The sequence below is a fragment of the Lepidochelys kempii genome, chromosome 8, assembly GCF_965140265.1.
Source record: "Lepidochelys kempii isolate rLepKem1 chromosome 8, rLepKem1.hap2, whole genome shotgun sequence".
Classification (NCBI taxonomy): Eukaryota; Metazoa; Chordata; order Testudines; family Cheloniidae; genus Lepidochelys; species Lepidochelys kempii.
Window position 1 is genome coordinate 70,521,683 of NC_133263.1, and position 22,077 is coordinate 70,543,759.

The 22,077-nt window shown below is 42.4% G+C and overlaps 2 protein-coding genes across 6 annotated transcripts in view; both read left to right on the forward strand.

The window, feature by feature from the left end:
- CDC14A (cell division cycle 14A) overlaps positions 1–8,061 on the forward strand; it is a 123,693-nt gene extending 115,632 nt beyond the window's left edge. For all 5 annotated transcript variants that reach the window (XM_073356909.1, XM_073356911.1, XM_073356910.1 and 2 more), the window contains one exon: positions 5,991–8,061. In XM_073356909.1, coding sequence (XP_073213010.1) covers positions 5,991–6,020 — 30 coding nt within the window. In that variant the 3' untranslated portion in view covers positions 6,021–8,061. The remainder of the gene's footprint in view (positions 1–5,990) is intronic.
- A 5,387-nt stretch (positions 8,062–13,448) lies between these two features.
- Positions 13,449–14,549, forward strand: GPR88 (G protein-coupled receptor 88). Its single transcript, XM_073358220.1, has one exon. The coding sequence runs from the start codon at positions 13,449–13,451 to the stop codon at positions 14,547–14,549; it is 1,101 nt and encodes a 366-aa protein (XP_073214321.1).
- Positions 14,550–22,077: the final 7,528 nt, after the last annotated feature.

Below are 22,077 nucleotides of genomic sequence, written 5' to 3' on the forward strand. Positions count from 1 at the left end.
AGGTAGAAACATGCATAGAGCTTTTGCATTGTAACAAAACATCAGTTGCTTATGATTTTTTTTAACCTGTGAAATAGCAGTAATTTGTCTGATTTTAGTGCAATGGCCTAATAGCTTTAAGTATGGTTATAGTCAAAAAAGTGATTGTGAAAATGTCACAACAGATATGTTTGCTGCCTGTATTCAAAGTCACATTGGCATACTTTTCTGACTAAAATACGTTTTTTCTATTTGTACTCCTGTCAGCCCTGCATAACTGTCACAAACACAAGGGAGAGAGCTGAATTCTCTTCTGGCTTATGCATCGTCAGATGGATTGTTATCTGAATCACAGTGGCAGAAAGAGGCCAGAAGGGATCATTAGATCAGTGGTTTTCAAACTTCTTTCCTGGGGACCCAGTTGAAGAAAATTGATGCCCATGACCCAGTGGAGCTGGGGATGAGGGGTTTGGGGTGTGGGAGGGGCTCAGGGCTGGGGCAAAGGGTTGGGGTGCAGGAGGGGGTCAGGGCTGGGGTTGCAGGCTCAGGGATGAGGGGTTTGGGGTGCAGGAGGGGCTCTGGGTTTGGGGGTGGGGCAGAGGGTTGGGGTGCAGGAGGGGGTCAGGGCTCTGGGGTGGGGCCAGGGATGAGGGGTTTGGAGTGCAGGAAGGGTTTTCGGGTTGGGGGGTGGGGCTCAGGGCTGGGGTAGGGGGTTGCGGCACGGACTTGCCTCCGGCAGCTCCCGGTTAGCAGTGCAGCCAGGGTGCAGAGGCAGGCTTCCCTCCCATCCTGGCACCTCTGTCCACGCTGCGCCCCGGAAGCTGCCAGTAGCAGGTCCAGCTCGTAGGTGGAGGCACACAAGCAGCTCTGCACGGCTCTTGCCTGCAGGTGGCACCCCACCAGCTCCCATTGTCCGGAAAGCAGCCAATGGGAGGGTAGAGCCAGTGCTCAGGGCGGGGGCAGCGCATGGAGCCCCATGGCCCCCCTGCCTAGAAGCCAGACCCACCGCTGGCCACTTCCGGGGCGCAGCGTGGTGTCTGAACAGGTAGGGACTAACCTGCCTTAGCTGGGCAGCACTGCTGACCGGGACTTTTAACGTCCCGGTCAGCAGTGCTCACCAGAGCTGCTAGGGTCCCTGGGTGCTGAGCAAGGCGACCCAGTGCCTTACATGCCAAGACCCAATACTGGGTGGCAACCCAAACTTTGAAAAACACTGCATTAGATGATCGTCTGATTTGACCTCCTGCATATCCCTGTAACCCCTGTATTGAGCTCAATAACTTGTGTTTCACTGAGGAATGTGTTCCAGAAAGGCATCCAATTTTGATTTGAAGATATTGAGAGATGGAGAATCCACCGCTTCCTTTGGTAGTTTGTTTCACTGGTTAATCACCCTCACTATTAAAAATTTGTGCCAAATTCAAATTAGAAATCTGCCTGCCTACAGCTTCCAGCCACTGTGTTTTGTTATGCTTTTCTCCACTAAATAAAGTGTCTTTTAGTACCCAGTATTTTTGACCTGTGGAGGTACTTACGTGCCTGCTAATTTTTAAAATGTTTATTCCTGTTAGATGTGATTTAAAATCCTCCTTGGTTACTGATGGACTAGAAAGTACTTCATCATCCTCTTGTGATACCAGTACATCATTTTGCTTCTTTCCAAATACAGAACAGAAATATATATTGAACGCTTCTGCCTTTTTCTGCATCTTTAATAAGTTTTACTACCTCCATCTACTAAAGGTACTTACTAGTTATAATACCTGTTGCTTGGATTTTTCCCCCTCATATCTTAAAAAAAGAAACACACTCCTCCATCTTATTGTTCTTAGCTTTACAGCTATTGATTTTTCCCTGGTGTCTTCAGAATCCCTTATCAGTTTTTTACATTTCATAGCAATCTATATAAATGAGAGGTTGTCCATTTCCTTTTTTTCCATTTGTCATATGTTGCTATATGATACATTAACCACACCAGGATGCCATGAGAAAGTTCCCATGAGATCTTTGATTTTCAAATTGCAGAGTGAGTTTGCCACACTAGTAGTTAAAATAATTATCCTTTTACTTGTAAATTTACAACATACTGGATATGGATATTGTTTCCATGTTTTTCAAATTGTCTTTAAAATACCAAGAAAACTATGTTTGGTTCAGTGCCTCTCGGCACCCCCAGTATACAGATTGTTCCAACAACCCTAGCTTGACTTGAAGCACATCAGTAATTCCATTAAAGTCAGTATGACTGTTTACATCTTTAATGTTGTTCTTTTAGGTGCTTTGCTGGATCAGGCCCTTTGTGAGTAATTAGCAGCTTGTCCACACAGTGCCTTAGTATGCACCAGTGGGGTGTAAATTTTAATGTGCACCAGCGTGTTGTGCATTAACTTGCCCATGTGGACCCTGCTGGTGCACACTAAAAGTTCTCTAGTGTGCATTAATGTAGCAGCATTTGAAACAGGACTCTGTTAATGCATACTAGGGAACTTTTAGAGCTCACGAGCAGAATCCACATGGATCCACAGTTAGTGCAGAACACACTGGTGTGCATTAGAATTTACACCCCTGCTAGTGTGCATGAAGGCCACTATAGGCAATATGTAGACAAGCTCTAGTCTGATGATTAGGCATAAAATATCAAGTTGGCTATTGTATCAGACCACACCAGGATGCCAAAAGAAAGCTCCCGTGAGATCTTATGGATATCCTTTTTAAAATTATCCCTTTTAACTTAGTTTACTTATTTTTATTACTCAGTTTACTTTTATTGCCTCATCATGTTCATTAGTAAAAACACTTTTATGACTAATTCTTTATTTTCACATTTTAAATTCTGCTTGTCTTCAAAATAGACCATGTCTGAGTTTTGTCAAAGCCAGATAACTCCAATGTGGATTCAGGGAGTTTAAAAAAAACATTAGTATTCGAATTCAATATGGTAGGTCATACTTAAAGTGCACATGTACACAGATCTAAAATGTTAACTGAAGTAGTGAAAAAAGATAAATACAATCCACAGGCAGTAAAACAAGGATTATATTATGGGATCCAAAACATTAGGTAAACAATTTTTCAGGCCCCCCCCCGGGAAAAGAAGGTTTAAAAAAAACATTTGCTACAACTGTGATTGCAATCACGGAGAAAAAAGAATGCTTTATTTTTGTACAAATAAAAAAATAAAAATTTCAAATAAATAAAACTAAACAAGGCCATTGCACTTTTCAGCAATTTAGTTGTAATTATAGCTACCATTGTAGCTTAACAAGCTTTTAATAGGAAATGTATTGGGGATAATAGCAACAAGATTTAATCTGCAAAGAAATGAAGAGCTTCTTACCATGGCCAAATGATGATGTATGTGAGGAAATTATCATTTTTAAAATTCAGTTTAGTTCTTCACTGTACTTAGAAAATGATTTAGAACAGTGGGAGGAGGATCTTTTATTGCTATTAAGTCGAGATGACGAGGAGGTGGAGATGCTGAAAACAGCAGTGTACATCACAAGACAGAAACTCCTACCCATCTGTGACAAGCATTTAAAAGACAAACCAAAACAAGTGATCAGTGTTTTAATCTCTCTGTACATGTGCTATATACTTATTTGTTCTTCTTTTTGATATGTTGCTATGGATTTTTATCTTTCACATTCTGATGTTCCATGTTGTGATAAAGCACAGATCTTCTGATATCAAGAATTGCAGCTTGAATCCCAGAATTAAAATGTTACTTAAATTGTGATTCCAGAATCATGAGTTACAATTTACTATTAAGTAATGATGTGCTGTTCTTAGTTCTTTGAGTCAACTGATGACCCATTCCTAATTGCTGTCTGGTCATTGTGCACCTATCAAAAGCTAAAGAATCGTCCATTATTCTGAAACGCCCAATTATATAGAGTTAATTTTTAAGCTTTCAAGTTTGTGATGGAAGTTGTTAGTCAGCTCTACTTTGACTTTAGTTTTTAAGAGATCACTGCAAAAACTTTACAATTCCACAGGGACTATATTTCAGTCAATAAAATGTTCCTTTAACAAAATGGTCTTAAAATAGCTTTGAGACCAGCAGAAATCTTAAGTATTCATGGACAAAAAGAAATACGGACCCTTCAGCATCAGTTACATACAGCAATGGATTGCCTCACAGACTTTCTTAACAGGGCTAATAATCGGGCACAATTGCCAGTGGGTAGATCAGGAAAAATAGCATGGTGCAGGTTTTCAATTCCCTTGTGGTCCTAACCCCTGTAATAAAGTAGTTTGCCATTTTAAAGACCTCTTTCTGTCTTTTCTTTCTTTTACAATGACCTGTCTTTACATATTTACTCTCGTATGTAAAGACACGGTCCCTTCAATCTGAATATATTCATTACTAAAGCCTTGCTACTCTAGTGAAAGCTGTTCAAAAATTTATATAGGAAGTGGGATGGGGGTTTAACATATGAAAGAAAGCACTCAGATGCTGTCAGAAACATCCACGGTGTGCCAAATACCTTGGAGTTATATCTCTGATTATTGAACTCCATAAAAGCACGTGTGTTTGAACAGATATATAGGCTTTCTGAAAATTTTTTTTTTAAACTTAATTTTTTGGGGGATTTTTAAACTACTTTTTCACTTAGCTCTATTGTGGATGGTAATCTAGCTTCTGGGTGAATTAATGGTGTTTTAATCATTTTTTAAAAAATCATCTTGAATCAGCCTTTGGATAAATCTCAGATTCCTATCTTCCTTGGAGTTCACACTAGGGAAAGCTGGGGTCTTTTCCCAACAGTCCTCTGTAATCCTATTGCATTGCTACTCTCTTTAAGTATATTTTGATATAGTTTTATAATTGTTTTTCAAATATATTTTAAGGCAACTGTGATGAACTTTCAAAGTAAAAGTAATTTTTATTCATCAATACAATTTTATTAGAATTGGTAAACATTTACCTATCTTCATTCATTACAAAGCTACTGCTCTAACACAACTGACACAGATCACATCTGTATTGGAAGAAATACAGACAGAAATACAGTTAGACCATGTCAATCTGAATTTTACAATCCTTTTTAATATAAAGTCATATTAGTTTTTAACTGATACACTACCAATTGCAAGACTGAATAGTTGTAAAATATTGTGGATAACCAGATGCAGATAAATGAACCAGTAAAGGTTATCATGCCTTCCTCTTAGCTGTACTAATTTTCTGTCTGCTACTCCATGTTAACTGCTTGCAAAAACTATTCACAGTCCTTTCTCTCTTTTGTTTTTTTCATTTTGCTAATTATCTCTAGAATGTTCCACTGTATTTAATTATGTTTTGCTTTCTTGCTTCCTTTCACAGTAATTACCCATACCTTACATGTGTCCTGTGTCATCTGAATCAAAATCTGTAAAGTGCATTGTATATTTTAGTAGCATTTTCATTCTCATTGTTTGAGAGAGAATGAAAACAATTAAATTACTATAACTATAATCACATTTTTTCTATTGAGATCAGTTTTAAGGGTATTGTCTGTATTTTGGATTTGAATTTCATAAGGTTTTCATTAAAAACAAAAAAAAAGTCTAGAATTCTCTGAATTAGAAGTAATTGAATTAAAATGTAATGAATTATATAAAAGGACAATGCCAGTTATATCTTTAAAGAATTTGGTATCCCAGTTACTCACAAATAATACATCTTGATACCTAAAAACATTTAAAAGTAATGCTGTTACCTAAAACTTCAGCATAAACTGACGAGGGAAAGCTAGTAAATATAAATCTACATACAGAAAAGATGCATCTGTTTTATACAGCTCTTGCCCATTTTTGGTGCATTTGCTATATTATAGTCCAAAATACATTCATTTTTTGGCCTATGTACAGGAGACCTTGGAATAGTCCTGTTTTCCTTTATGGCTTAATATATATTTTTCTCCTAGAAATACAGTTTCTTGATTTGAAGGTACAAGTTGTGTGTGTTTAAAGTGACTTCTCTTAAACTGAATGTTAACACCAGTTTCTGTTTCTCCTCTGCACAGTCCCTTCAGTCTGAATATGTTCAATACTAAAGCCTTGCTGCTTCGATGAAAGCTGTTCAACTCTTAATCCCATTTCTTCATGGAGGAGCAATGTTGAGGGAAAGAAACTGCTCACTGAGAGGAGAACTCTTCATCCCTAGATACATTAAAACATTAAACTAAGACGCCCAGCAGAGACTTTAAACAGCCAGAGATTTCTGATTAATGACTACTGCAAATGCACTGAAGTTAAATTTATGAAAATTGCAACAATTTTGTATACAGCTGGAAAATTTTAAAGTTGACTCTGACTTGAGGGTATTTCTAACGGATTTCAATAATACATTTATAATTACATTTGTGTATACAGTGTTACAGTATGTATGTATTAAGAAAAAGAGTATTTTGGTAAACTATAAATATATATAATTATGTAAAAATTAGAATATATTTTGATTTAGATTCCTTCACTTCTTTGCTACCAAAAATATATATTTTTAAATATATTTTAAGGTTTATCTACAGTGTATGAAAACATTTTATGAACAAAACCATTTTTGGTTTTATTTATGGGTCCATTGTTACCGCTTCAAGCTCAATTTGTTTTTAGCAACTAATCTGCTTTAAGTAACTTAATTGGAAAACTAGTTAGTTGTATCATCTGATAGAGCTTGGTATATCATCAAGTTTTCCTTTCAGCTGTCAGCTGCTAATGTTCCATATGGTCATCCTAAAAGGAACTTAAAATAGCTACTTGTGGATTAGGGAAAACCCAACATTCGTATCATCATATGTCCTCCTTTTGGGAAAAAAAATAATATAGCTGTTAATTCTGCTATATTACTAACATTTTCCTTCTGATAATTTATTTTAAAGGGATGTTTTACTCTTAGCTTTTTACTTTCAGCATTGCTAAATGTGTGTACCATTTGATCTATCCTATAGTTACATTTGTGTTGTAGCAGTTTTAAAGTCTAACATAAATCAGAATTAACCTTCTGCTGTGCATTTAAACTGTGCATGAAAAGAAAGGCCAAATTCAGAACGGACATAAGCAGCGTAATTCCACTGAATTGGGTGGAGTTGCACACCTACTTGTAATGGTGGCCAGGTGTGCAAGTTGGATGGCAAAAAATGTTGCCACAGATTTGGACATGGAAGGAAAAAATTATTTGCATTACAGTTTGCAAGTGAATTAATATCTTTTATAGACATTTTCTCGACTGTACTCTATTGTTAGCTAACCAGACATCCAATCAGGCTATTAATTATTGTTACACCGCAAGCTAATTTCACCAGTGGTACAGACAACCTTGGACTTGTAGATCTACTTAGAGTTAATTAGGAATAAAACTTACTGAAAGCATTTCAAACAATGTTAGCAGATGAGGTTTGTAGTACTTTACAATAACAGAACTATTTCTCCTATATTTATAGGAGAAAGTGTCTTGGTGATATCATCACATACATATATGTACAAAAAAAAAGTGCTTTTGAAAAAAATGCACTAATTTGATTCTGCAATGAATGATCAGTATAATTCGGAATGCAGCAATAAAACCTAGAATTGTCAGCCTCAAATCTTTTCACTAGTTACAGAAAGATGAGGAGGAAATATTAAGCTAAACGTTGAGTCCTCATTGCTAAAGTACATTGAGTGGACTAACCTGAGTAAACATACAAGTAGGTGCTGGGAGAGGGAAGAGGGGCAGCAAATGAAGTTACGATAATTTAATGTTTTATTATGAAAAAAATCATGTTTAGATCACATTTTGACGGGAAGCAGTCATAATGAAAATCCGTATAGTTACATAAACCATGTTGAATGCAGCTATTTAAATCACTGAATAAAATTTACATGCAATAGCCTTGTGTATATGTAACATATACACACACCAAGTAGCATATGTTTGTGCGTGCATATATATATACACATAATGATATATTGTATATGAATGATTGTTAGGTTAATTGTAAGGTAATTCTACCTCCTATAAAATTGTTTGTATTTTGTTATGAATAGTTTGCCTCATAAAATACATATTTTGTTCTATTTTGAAGTGTAGACACTTCTAATCAACAATAAAAAAGAGCAATGCTTATATAAGTCAGCTGCCTCCTTTGTTCTTTCATCTCTCTTACTCAGATTTTACTCTGGCTTTTGTCAGTCATTGTACAAGAATAGAGTTGACTCTTAACTACATAATATTAAACTGCTTTTTCAAAAGACTATAATTCTACTGTTGTAGATGATGCGTTTTTAAGAGAGAATTTGAATTTCACAAAAAGATCTGGGTACAGAAAGCCATTCTCTTTCGAAAAGGTGACAGCCAGAGAGTTCACAAAAAGAAAAGGAGTACTTGTGGCACCTTAGAGACTAACCAATTTATTTGAGCATGAGCTTTCGTGAGTTACAGCTCACTTCATCGGATGCATACTGTGGAAACTGCAGAAGACATATACACAGAGACCATGAAACAATACCTCCTCCCACCCCACTCTCCTGCTGGTAATAGCTTATCTAAAGTGATCACTCTCCTTACAATGTGTATGATAATTAAGTTGGGCCATTTCCAGCACAAATCCAGGTTTTCTCACCCCCCCCCTTTTTCCATACACACAAACTCACTCTCCTGCTGGTAATAGCTCATCCAAAGTGACCACTCTCCCTACAATGTGCATGATAATCAAGGTGGACCATTTCCAGCATAAATCCAAGTTTAACCAGAACGTCGGGGGAGGGGGGTAGGAAAAAACAAGGGGAAATAGGCTACCTTGCATAATGACTTAGCCACTCCCAGTCTCTATTTAAGCCTAAATTAATAGTATCCAATTTGCAAATGAATTCCAATTCAGCAGTTTCTCGCTGGAGTCTGGATTTGAAGTTTTTTGTTGTAAGATAGCGACCTTCATGTCTGTGATTGTGTGACCAGAGAGATTGAAGTGTTCTCCGACTGGTTTATGAATGTTATAATTCTTGACATCTGATTTGTGTCCATTTATTCTTTTACGTAGAGACTGTCCAGTTTGACCAATGTACATGGCAGAGGGGCATTGCTGGCACATGATGGCATATATCACATTGGTGGATGTGCAGGTGAACGAGCCTCTGATAGTGTGGCTGATGTTATTAGGCCCTTTGATGGGGTGGGAGGCTTTTTGGTGGGAGGGGGGTTGTGTAATGTGGCAAATTGTTGGCATGATTATGATGGGTCCCACGCTTCCTCTTCTTGTGGGGGCGGGGCGAGGGTTCAGAGTGCAGTTTCCTGCCCCTGAACTAGGGTATCTACTGTCCCACTAGTAACCCAGAGAAGGGTAGTGGAGAGGGAGGGACCCGGGCCTGCCCTCTACTCCAGGTCCCAGCCCAGGGGCCCTAGGGATAGTGGCAAACCACTTGAACCAGTGCTTTCTTCCCCTGGGCTACTTCCCTCTCCTGCTCTTCAGCTTGTGGGGCATCCTGCCTTCTCTCTGAACAAGCTGGGTGTCTCTTTACCTAGGGTCTTGGTCTTCTAGCCAGCCATGGCTCTTCTCCAAACTCTCCTCTACTTCAACTCCTCCAAACTGCACTCTGCTCCAACTCCTTCCCCTGGCTGATTGAAACAGGGGGTTTTTATCAGGTGACTGGCTTCAGGTGCTCTAATTGGCTTCAGGGGCTTTTAATTAATCTATAAAAAACCTTTCTTCCCTTTACAGGGAATAAGGCTTCTCCTCATCCTGGGACTTACATATCTCTCCTATATCATTCTAATGCTGCCTTCTGGCCATGCTGTATCACAGTAAGTATGGGCTGTAATGCGTTTATATTGGAGAAGGCAAGTCCGAAAAATGCTCTTTGCTCTTGGGCTGGAAGATGATGATTGTAATGGTCTTTGGTTCCTATGGGAGTTTGTTCCATTGTGTTGGGCCAGCCTCTAATAAAGATCTGTCTTCTGCACAGATGAAATGTTGCCTACAGCCTTTGCCCTGGAGCTTTAGGGATTCTTTTAAATATCCTGGGCCTAGGCTGTTGAGCACTTTGAAAATAAGAAATGTGGCCTTGAACTTGACTTGATATTCTATGGGAAGCCAGCTCAGGGAGCAGAGGAGAAAATATTTGATGTGTTCATAGTATCCAGTGTTGGTGAGATGTGCTGCAATGTTTTGTACCAGGTAGAGTTTCCTAAAGGCAGAAGGCTTCATGCCCAGATATGTCTCAGTGCTGTTGTCCAGACAGGAGGTGGTGAAGGCGTGAATAACTGAGATCAGGTCACCATCTGCCAGAATAAGATGGAATAAGATGGAGTCTCCTAGCCATCTGGAGATGGTAGAAAGTATTAATTGTGGATGTTGCGATGTCAGAGCTTAGCATCTGTGAGGAATCTAGGAGCACTCCTAAACTAGGGGCTGAATTGACCAATTGCAGGTCAACCAAAGGAGATTGTACTGTGGCTGCAAACTCATCACAATGCTTTCTGCTGCCCACTTGCTCCAGTTCAGCTTCAACCAGCTCTTCTTTGTCCATGAGTTGATCTCATCCAAGCACAGGGCCATCTTGGTGGCAGTGGTCTGGTCATACGGATGGATCCACGGATTCCAAGGCCAGAAAGAACCTAAGTGATCATCTAATCTGACTTCCTATAAAACGCAAGCCACAGTACTTCCGCAAAATAATTCCTAGAGCAGATCTTTTAGAAAAACATCCAACCTTGATTTAAAAATTGCCAGAGATGGAGAATTCACTGTGACCCTTGGTAAAATGTTCCAATAGTTAGTTACTCGCTCCATTAAAAATGTACACCTTATTTCCAGTATAAATTTGAGAAGTTTCAACTGGATCACCTTTCCCTGCCAGACTGAAGACCCCATTGTTAAATATTTGTTCTTCATTTCGATACTTAGACTGTAATCAAGTCAGCCCTTAATCTTCTCTTTCCTAAGCTAAATAGATTGAGCTCCTTGAGTCTATCACTATAAGGCCTGTTTTCTAATCCTTTAATTATTTTCATGGCTCTTTTCTGAACCCTCTTCAATTTATCAACATCCTTCCTGAATTCTGGGCACCTTAACTGGACACAGTATTCCAGTAGCAGTCACACCAGTCCCAAATATAGAGGTAAAAAAACCTCTCTATTCCTAATCATGATTGTCCAGTTTATGCACCCCAGGATTGCATTAGTTCTTTTGGCTATTAGCATCACAATGGAAGCTGAAGTGGAGCTGATTGTTCACCATCACCCCAAAAGGATAAGTAGAGCTGAGTGTCATTTGCATGTTGCTGGCAGTATATCATCTGACCAGTTCACATGGTGGTTGCATGCAGATATTGAATAGGTACGGCAAAGGAGTTGATCCTTGTGGAGCTCCACAAGTAAGAGAGTGTTTTGTATATGTCTAGTAATGGAAGTGCTGTTTCTGGTCATTACTCATTGGGTGCCTCTCTCCAGGGAGAATTCAAATCATTTTAGCACATTTCCTTAGACTCATGGCACCTCTCTCAGGTGGGACAGCAGTATCACATGGTTGACAGTGCTGAACGTTGCAGAAAGGTCCAGGAATATGATGATGAATGTCTGCTCTCCATCCATTTATAGCAGATCATTCATCAGTGTCACTAAAGAGGTTTAAGACCCGTATCTTGGCATGAAGCCAGATTGTGCCATGTCTAGGATATTAGCTTCAGTTAGATAAGCTTATAGTAGCCTTTGGCTAGCTTCTCTAGGAGGTTGCTTGGGAACAGGGGTTTTGATACTGGGTGGTAGCTGGCTAGTAGCTAGCAAGTGCAAACTACTACTATATTTAGGTCCTGATCCAGCAAAGCACTTAAGTATGTTCTTAACTTTAAGAACATGAGTAGTCTTATTGAAGTTAGACTATTGTGTGCTTGATGGAGAGGAATGGGCTTTCCCGATGAGGCATTGGCTATTTTGGTCATGAATGATACCAGTTACTTTTGACTCACTTTCACAGGAAAGTAAAGGTATAGGTTAGATTCACAGGTCACGGCTTTTTGGATATCGCGTACTGGCTGATGTGCGAATGTACTGCACTCCAGAAACACAGGCACCCTGATGTTGCTGGGTACCACAAATCTGGAAGGTGCTCCCCACAACACTCTGCACCCTTTAAGACATATTACAAAGCAGCTGTGTTGTCTCTACATGCATATGGATCCCCAATGCCCGGGATAACCTCAGCTGCGGAGATACAGCCAGTCTTCATTCCCTTTGTGCCACTGTGGTGAAAAGACTGAATCTCTGGCTATCCCTTTTTCATCCCCATGCCACTCCCGATAACCCTCAGATAGACCATAGAAAGGGTTTGTGTGGAATTAACACCAGTTCGTGATGTCGAGTATGGAACTTGCACTTGTTTATATCAGGTTCCTGCTTCTGGAAACCTCATCATGTGCTTTCAGTAGGATTATTCGTGGGAGTAAGGGCTGCATGGTCAGGATCCATGTTTATAACACTAAACTGTTCACAGTGAAGAGTCGTGATAGAACCAGAGCAGAGGCTGTGTAATAGATTTCCGTGTATTCCACAGTCACATTTCCTTCCCCCGACCAAAATTATATGCATTTGGGGCTTAACTCCCTAAAATGAAAAGTTTTTTCTTTTGACAAGGCATCCTATCTAATAAATGAGGTGGGGGGATTCATTTAAAGAGCAAGTTGCTTCTAGAAACCTGCTCTAAAATTATGCTTTAAAAAAATGTTTATAGATGCACAGAAACCTTCCTAACAATGTGAATCAGAAGAAATCCGTTAAAGTGAATAGTTAGCATGGGAGTTTCTACCCCAGATGGACTGTGTTTCAGAGGCAGGCAAATGAAGTCTATCCACGTCTGTAAAGCTCACTGAGGATGAAAGGTGCTGTGTAAATATAAGGTGGTATTAGAACCATGGAGCTGCTGAAGTAGGGGGAAAATCAGTTGGTGTAAGCGCAGGATTTTCAGAGCAAGCCGGAGGGGGGGTTTCTCCTGTTTTTGCAAGTAGGAAATCTGCTGAATAATTCATGAAGAGCGAAAGGGCTGAATTTCCAGGAGTGAGGTACGGTGTACATACTGTAGTGCAGAAAAAAGCTGCAAGGCTTCATAGCAGCTGCTGCTGCTCTTCTTGCTGTTGATTGCAGAGTGCTGCTTCTCTTGGTATTTTCACAGCTGGAGCATCCTTGCTACTGCCTGCCCTGAACCATCCTTGCTTGATGCATGCTCCGAGCCACCCCTGCTAGCTGCTGCCCTGGACCTGCCCTGGATCACCCATTGCTAGCTGCCTGCTCTGGATGTTGCTAGCTGCCTGCTCTGAACCATCCTTGCTAGCTGCCTGCTTTGGATTTTGCATGCTCTGAAACATGCCTGCTGCCTGCTACCTGCTGTGAATCCTCCTAGCTGAATGCTCTGGCTTCTCTCTGCTACATGGACTGTGTCTCGGCTTCACAGCCTCCTGACCAGATAAGGATGGGATTTGCCCAGAGGAGTTGAAGCTGAGCTGCATTCAACAAGATGCCCAACCTTTCGTCCTCTTCTGTCTGGAGTCCAAGCTCCTCTCTGCTGCTACTGTGTGAAGAATCCACGGGGACCAGAATCTCCTTGTCTCTCATCTATTCACTGTTAGCCCTTGTGGGGACCTTATCCAATGTGACGGTCATTTACCTGGTCTTCTCCTTCAAGAAGCTACAGACCACCAGCAATGCCTTCATTGTGAACGGCTGTGTAGCTGACCTGAGTGTCTGTGCCCTCTGGATGCCGCAGGAAGCGGTGCTGGGGCTGTTGCCCCCTAGCTCCTCCTCTGCTCATTCAGCAGGATACAGGCTGCTGCGGGATGGGCTCCTTGGCCTTGGCCTCACTGTCTCCCTGCTCTCCCACCTGCTGGTGGCCCTCAACCGGTATGTGCTGATCACCAAGGCACCCAGCACTTACCTGGCACTTTACCAGCAGAGGCGCACAGGGTGGATGATCGGACTTTCCTGGGCACTTGCCCTGCTCTTGGTGCTACTGCTGCCTGGGCTCTGGACACAATGGCTGTCACAGCAGTCATCTCAGCGGGAGATCAGCAGTGCCAGCAACAGTTCACACTACACTGCCCTGCTGGTAGCACTGGCCGTGCTCAGCCAGACCATGCTGCTGCTCCATTGCTACCTGGGCATCGTGAGACGGGTGCGGGTCAGCGTCAAACGGGTCAGCGTCCTCAACTTCCACCTCCTGCATCAGCTGCCCTTCCCTGCTGCCCCACTGCCTGCCCGCCGGGTTCAGCGGCGCCTCAGCAGCGTCTCCGTGCTGCTCCTGTGCTGTGTCTTCCTTCTGGGCACCCAGCCTGTGGTCTGGGTGAGCCTGCTAGGCTTCTTCCTGCAGTCCGTACCCCGGGCATTGCAGGTGACCAGCTGGCTGCTCTTCTGCTCCCTGTCTGCATTCAACCCATTGCTCTATACCTGGAAGAATGAGGAATTCAGGCGCTCTGTGCGCTCAGTGCTGCCCAGAGGAGAGACCCCAGCTATAACTGTGGCAGCAGCAGCTGCTGCCTTCCCCACGGTGTCACTGCCTTGCCAGGAACAGTTGCGGCAGGGTACCAAAGTTGAGAGCCTGGGGAACCTAGTGCTCCAGTGATCTGCTTGGGGATTGCATTCACTTCCAGGGGTGGCATTTGACACATTTGGGATGAGTGTGAGTGTAGATGACTCACAGGACTGCACAGCAGAATCCTCCACTCCCTATGGGAAAGATGTTGAACGCTGCCTTACAGACACAGCCAGGTTAAAATGTATATCAAACCAATTTCCTTCCCTGTGTAATCGACATCACCAGGGATTTACATGAGATGAAAGCATTTTATACCTCTAAAGCCCCTATGTCATGCTGTTAGTTTCTCTTTTGCATTTCTCTCAGCTTGGACAATGCCACTTAGACTTGTTTATGGTCGGTTTCACTTCACTCTCTGAGTCTTTTACTTTAGCAGGATGTTTCTGTGTTCTGTTGCAGATGTAGTCTTGTAAAAATATTTCCAGGGAGACTCTTCTACAGGGTCTGGGGCTGCTCAAACCCCCTCACCATAGGCTGGTGCATCATAGGCAGATTTAAATGAGGGCCTCAGGGTTCTAGACAGGAACCCAGAAGTTGGGATAGTGATGCAAACCTGGGGCAGCCCCCATAACCCTCCATCCCACAAACCCTCGGCACAGCCGCTTGGGTGGGTGTCCCTGAAATGTTTGGAGAAGGGCAGCAGGTTCACTCCTCTGCTTGCAACTTAAAAGGAGGATGTTATGCCCATTCCCTCTCCTCCAGTTTCTTCCCTCTCCCTGAAGGTCTGTGGGGCTTCTCCATCTTTCTCTCCCTGCCCACCCCTTTGAGGTTCCTCTCTCCCTTCCTATTGAAATCCTATTTCTCTACTCTTTTTTTTAATCCCTCTTCTTCTGTGAATTAGTTTTTTTTCTCCTTCTGTGCCACCAAATTTGCCCTCTCCCCCAAGTTTTACTCCCTGCCCCCTCTTTTTTACTGCAGCAACAGGGAGGCTGAAAGTCTCTGGTCAGCACAGCTAGGGGACTAGGAGATGGGGAGTTGGTGTTCGTCACACCTGCTCTGTAGCCTGGGACTTCTCACCCCTGCCTCAGCCTTTTCTGCTGGTGCCTTTAGTGCACAGAGGCAGATAAGCCCTCAGCCACAGGCTGCAGCCTGCCTTCCCTGCACAGCATTATCTAATTGCTGCAATTTTTTTTTAAATTGCCTGTCTGGTGCAAAAGTTAGAGCCTGCAGGACTAGCTTTAGAAACAAGGACAATCCTGGCCAAATTGGGATAATTGGTAAATATGCTTCGGCATGCAATTCCTTTCTTAAAAAAAACAAGGCGTTCCAGTGAAATAAACACCCATCCGAACACCTCTACCAAAGACCTCTAGTGAGGATCCACTTTGCAAATGCTTGTTTCTTATAAAATGTAAAGAACCCTGACAATATCTCTTTAAAGTGACCACAATGCTCACTCCATAATGCTCACTCAATCCAAATCCCACCATTCCCAATGCACTGGAGATGTTTATGCAGAAGTTAGTTACTATCTCCCACAATCTAAGGAATCCAAGAACTGCTTCCGTTAGCTCCCACTTCTCTCCTATGCTCTCCAAGAAACATCCTCCTTGTACTTCCCATTGGAGGTATCAGGGATGAAGAGGAATAAATTACATGCTGAAACTCTTATATTAATGGAGAAAAGTCTGTTTTTTAACATAATTTGCTTTGGATTTTTTTGGACAGCTCTTTAAATAAAACAAATTTTGACACCTATCTCTGCCTTGGGAAATTCTCTTTGATCAAAATATCCTACAGGTTCTCTCTCTGTTTATAGTATTATAATCTGTCCAGCTATTTATTTTCTTGTGTTAGTAGTTCTGGCATATAGCTCATGACAGCACAAATAATGAATTAAACGTTGGGTAAGTGATGTAGCTGCTCTATCACAGCAACAGCATCCAGAGATGTTAAGGTCATCTGTCCACCACCAAGACGATGAAGAGGGCAGTCCATAAGCAGATGGCACACTGTTTGTTCTGGGGTGCCATGCCCACAGAGGCGGGTCAGGGAGCTCAAGAAACCCCAACGGTAAAGACGTAAGTTAAACCTCCCATGACCCAGGAAGGTTGTGTCTGATGTACTGTCCAAAAGACTCAGGAAAGGAGCACCTTGACTTTAATTGGCCTTTCTGATGTGGCTTTGAGATGAAATTGTGAAGTAAGCTGACTTGCTAGTCACCTGGGTGCAGTAATGTGTCCAGGGCCCTGCCTTCAAACCTAATCCCTGGAGAAGCAGTGACAGCCAGGATAGGGAGGTTGGAAACTGGAGTTGTCCAGGTCACATGAGTGGTGATACGAAGGGCGGAGTTGGTAGCTGAATCCAGCTTGCCACAGTGATGACTGGAGCCCCATTCTACCACCAAGAGTTCAGCAGGTGCGATAATTAGGGCGTGTTAGTTTAGTCAATTGGATACAAAACCACAGTAGTGTTACAAAGGGATTTTACAGTTTGGGCCAAGCTGGAGACCACAGACACAGTGGATGGATTCTCTAGTATTTTAGGGGGCGGGGGCACTAAATCCTCCCACTCAGGATACAGAGTGGCAATGGAGCTTTCTGGTAGCCGCTACTGCAGCCTCTACACTTCTTCTGACAGTGGACGTAGAATCCTCTATTTTACCTCCTTTCAAAAAAGCAATTAAAAAGCTCCCTTGTCCCACAAGGACTGTTGTCGTAATGCCGTCCTGTGGAGATGCTAGGTTATAATGTGAACATTATCATCGCAGGTGCTGTCTTGCAATGAGTGCTGATGGTAGCCCCTTCCCAAGTCCATCGGTGCTGCTCATTCAGACTGCCAGAGTTGCTGCAGAGCAATACAATGCACTTCTTCCCACAACTCCACGTACCGTTTGGTTCAGCAAGTTGTCTCCATTGATTGCCTAAATCTTGCAGGCTAAGAATACAGTATGGAGCTTATGTATGTGTGTGTGATCTTACAAAGGTACAACTACATCAATTTTAATGTGGTGGGGACCAGGAGTGAAAACTCATGAGTCATGCAGCTATGCGAGAGGAAGAGCAGCAAGATGGTAAGACCTTGGGGAAGGGATGATAAGACAGCCTCCTCTTCATCTGCTGTGGATACAGCAACTGAAAAGTTTGCAGTTTACAAAGCTCTGTGAACTTTGCTTCCCTCAGCTCAGATGGTTTGCTTTGAAGTACGCTTGAATGGCCCCTCTGCTACAGCAAGACCCATGGCGTGAGACCCTGTGCTCAGCTGAAAGGCTAAACTGGTAGATATGGGGCCTACTGAGCCTTCCGGGGAGGAATAAGAGGGAACAGGGAGGGAGATCCTTGGGTCTTCTCCTCCCACCCAAAATATGTCACTTGGCTTCTATGTGAAAAGGAAGAGTGAAAATCATGTGAAATGGGAGACCACAGATTGTTGTACATGAAATGCTAACCACAGATCTGTCTGAGACTATTAACATTGTTATAGAGGCCAGAGTACTCACCTGACAGACTCAGTGGGACTAAGAGGAGAGCAAGGTAACATGAATATAGAATGTCTGTGCTTCACCACCACTATTCCCATCTTTTCAGCACCCTCTCTGGGGGAGCGGGAGATCCACTGTGTCTCTGCTGCACCCTCTCTGCCAAAAGTGTCACCATCCTTCTTGCTAGCGAGGGCTGGGAGGAATCTCTCTCCAGTGGTCCCTCTTGAGCACTGCCAAGTACTCTGCCACCCAGGGCTGAGCACTCTGTCTAACCACTGCTAGATTCATTCCCACCACAGTAAAACAATCCTAGAGCCCAAACCCACAAGAGCTGAGCAGCTTAAATTCCCACTGAATCCATAGAAGTTGAAGACACTCGGCACCTTGCAGGACTGGGCCCACAAATAGAAGAGCAAATGTTAAATGAATAAACAAATCAGCCAACCAAATCCAAGTACTGTATTCACAAGGGAAGAAAGCTGTCTTGTGTTTAAAGCAGCACCATGTTTGGGCTCAAAAATCCACCACAAGAAAAATTGGAGGCAGCTGGCTTTAGTCCCTTCTGGAATAATGCTGCTGATTAAATCTAAAATGCTTGTTTGTTTTCATAGGGCAATATTTGAAACCCAAGCTTATTTAATTTACATTTTAAATGACAATTGTCATGTACAGAACTCCTATCTCCTAAGAGCTGCACTTGGGATTTTTTTCAGATATAGGTGCTATGTATTAAATTCCACAGAACAGTTGGAAAGCCTTTGGAAACTTCTGAGGCAATTACATTTGATTGCTAATCTTTGAGGATGCGTCTTTAGACATTCAGGTGACCAGAAAATAACATTAGATGACAATTTTGTTCTGTGCAAAGAAATTACCATAACATAATTTGTCTTAATTTCAGATCTCTCTTCCCCTTGTGAAATTACTGCTCAGAAAGATCATGTATTCCTTGACCCAGAGCTAAGCGCTTTGTCTTCCTACAGTATAAATAACCCATGGCCAGTGACATTATGCGCTTCCCAACACTGACTTAGTGTACCGGGCCAGCCTTAGGGGCAAGTGAGCAGGTGAGTTCTTTGGTTGCCAACTTCTGGGGGCATCACCTCGCTCTGCCACTAAGCTGTGTTGGAATTTTTGCTTAGCTGGCCAAGGGTGGGAGGAGCACTGAAAATGTTTTCCATTCTCGGCAGCAGAAACACCAAAGGCCAGCCCTGCTAGTATACTGGTGTGCTCTAGCACTCGCGTCATCACCTCTGGGATGAGAAAGTAGATCAGACTCCCATTCACTCCTTGGCATCTCTGCTATGCTGTATACAACTTGATTGATTCCACCGATCAGCCATTAGACTTTTGTTCACTACTGACCTGCCTCTGTCCCATTCAAATACTAACCTACACGTGAAAGGCTTTTCAGAGCTGATTACTGTTCCAAATGCCTGAGCCAGCCAGTCCTCCAAGATGTGTAATTCAATGCAGTGGGAATCCCAGCAGATAAACAGGCAACGTTCTCCATTGCTGTGACACATCATGACCCAAAAGCTGGTTTTGAGCATGGCCTAAAGAATCCTACTACTGATTCAGAAGCACCATTTTTGGTTTGGCCATTGAGGAATCCACCCTCTCCCTTAGAGCCCCTGCTCTTTGGAGATGGCTATAATTGTGAAGGGAGAGTGTGATGCCAGAGGCTAGAGCCAGGGCTGCTCTGTGAATCAGCTTGAAGGGGATGTACATGTGACCAGCCCTCCCCAACCCCCTGGAGACTAAGTGCCACAAATCAACATTCATAAGGAGCTAGCAAGAGATCCCAGTTCACCTCTTGACTCAGGTAGCTGCTGGAACAACGTGATCTTTGCTCCCAAGCTGCCAAACTGGTGCTATTTTTAAAACGTTCCCGTATAGATTAATTTCAAATAAAGCAGTTCAAGTGCAGCATCTTGTTAAGGAAAAATTGCAAATAAAAATGACAACATATAATTTCCACATCCCTTTCATCCTAAAATGTGCAAATAGATTATTGCAGCTTTGGTTAAAGTCAAAAGTCCTGTCTCCAAGTGACAGAAACCAAAGGCTTTTCTCTTCACTGTTCTCTAATGTGTAAAAAACTGTTCTATTTTTGCTCTTTCACTCCATTCTTTCCCATGCATTCTGGTTATTTTACCACTCTCTCCCACGCCACCTCTTTATTTCTCTTCCAGATCGTTAAAGTCTTTACTGCAAGTTTCTACGCTTAGAAAAAAGCATTTGTTGTGTATGCTCAGGGGACTTGGATGAAGCTGTTTGTACTGAGTGGATGGTGGAAGACTGACATGCACATGATAAATAAGAAACTAAGGGACAAATCCTTGATCCATGGATGTATAAACAGGGTGAGAGAGGTGAATTTACCTCTGTGTGCAGCATTGATGAGACCAGTACTAGAATACTGCATCAGTTCTGTGGTCCACATTTTGAAAAGGATGTTGATAAATAGAAAAGGTGCAGAAAAGAGCCACAGAAATTATTCAAGAGCTGAAGAAAATTCCTTACAGTGAGAAACTTAAAGAGCACAATCTGTTTAGCTCACCAAAGAGAAAACTGAGAGGTGACTTGATTACTGTGTATCAGTGCCTTCACAGGGAGAAAATACAGGGTACTAAAAAGCTCCTTAAACTAACGGAGGAAGGCATAACAAAAATCAATGGCTGTAAGCTGAAGCCAGACCAATTCAAATGAAAAATACACAATTTTTTCAGAGTGATTAACCATTGGAACAGACCACCAAGGGAAAGGGGGGATTCGTGATCTTTTGATGTGTTCACCTCAGGACTAGAGGCATTTCTGGAAGACATTCTTTAGTTGAACATAAGTCACCAGGCTCAGTATAGGGGTAACTAGGTGAAATTTTACAGCCTGTGTTATACAAGAGACTAGACTGGTTGATCTAATGCTTCCTTCTAGCCTTAAAATCTGTTTTTAAAGTCCTGCTTTGTGGATGTGGACAGCCCCTAGCAATGGAAGTACAGTTCTGCTATGCAAGGGTAGGCAGGAATGTGGGGGAAGAGGGGTTATGTACCCCTTGTCTAGTCCACAGTTCACCTCAGTGGGCTTCCCTGAATGTCAGTGCACAGTGGTGTGGTAGGCAGAGGAGTGGAGCAATGTAGGGGTGGGGTGGGAGGATATGATAGTACATAGATTCTTTTTTTCACCTGCTCCCGACAAAGGAATACAGCAGAGCCATGGAGGCTGCTATTTTGGCTGCAGGACAGCTCCATCATGCCCCAGGGGAGGACTCTTATCCAGGCATTGCACTACTGATGGAGATGCCCAGATAGGTGTTCAGGCCATGCATGGGATGAGAAGGTATGGAACTAGACACACACTTTTTAATAAAAATTAAAAGGGCCTCAAGACTGACCCAATAGTGATTCCTGGCTTTGCCCCTTGAGTTTCAGCACAGAGAATTTCCCCTCCAGAGCAGATAACTGCATACCCCATGCAACACACTATGTTTACAACCTGTAGCTCCTTGAAAAAACTGCTAAAAATATGGCAATTAGCCTTTAGAACTGTGTTGCTGAGGGAGAGGGCCCGTGCTGTGAGATGGGCATGATCTGTACCTGGGGAGCTCAGGCAAAGCAAGAGAACCTGATAGAACAAAACTCTTTTCTTGGGCTTATTTTAACCACCTCATGACAGAAACCCCTTGGATACTCAAGTACAGCTGAAAGAGTGCCAAAAAATAAAACCAGAGTTCCTGGGATTCCTTAAAGTTCTTTGGTCTGGCAGCTTTATGAGCCATTATCCTCAGCCTTGAGGTCTTTCCTGTTCTTTTCAGAGGGGCAGCTGAAGAAATCCAAGCTTATTTTTCACTACAAAGAAAGTATTCCATTCTCCTCGCGTGGGATGAGAAATATGAACAGCTCTTACAGCCGAAATACTACGGGATAAGAACCATGAATGGTGTTACTGTCAGTGTGAAAGGTTTAGATATGCGTTACCAAAACAGGCATGTTAATGGTACAAAGGAGCACCATCCATAGATTACAGGGGTGAACAGATACAGCAGGAAAGTACAACCTTTGAATCCTATCAAATGGAGGTATTGAGACCCCTTTGTTTAATGATTAGTCAGTGTAACTATTAAGCAGTGTTTGC

Coding starts and splice junctions, on each gene's coding strand:
- GPR88 (XM_073358220.1), top strand. CDS start 13,449: ATGCCCAACCTTTCGTCCTCTTCTGTCTGGAGTCCAAGCTCCTCTCTG.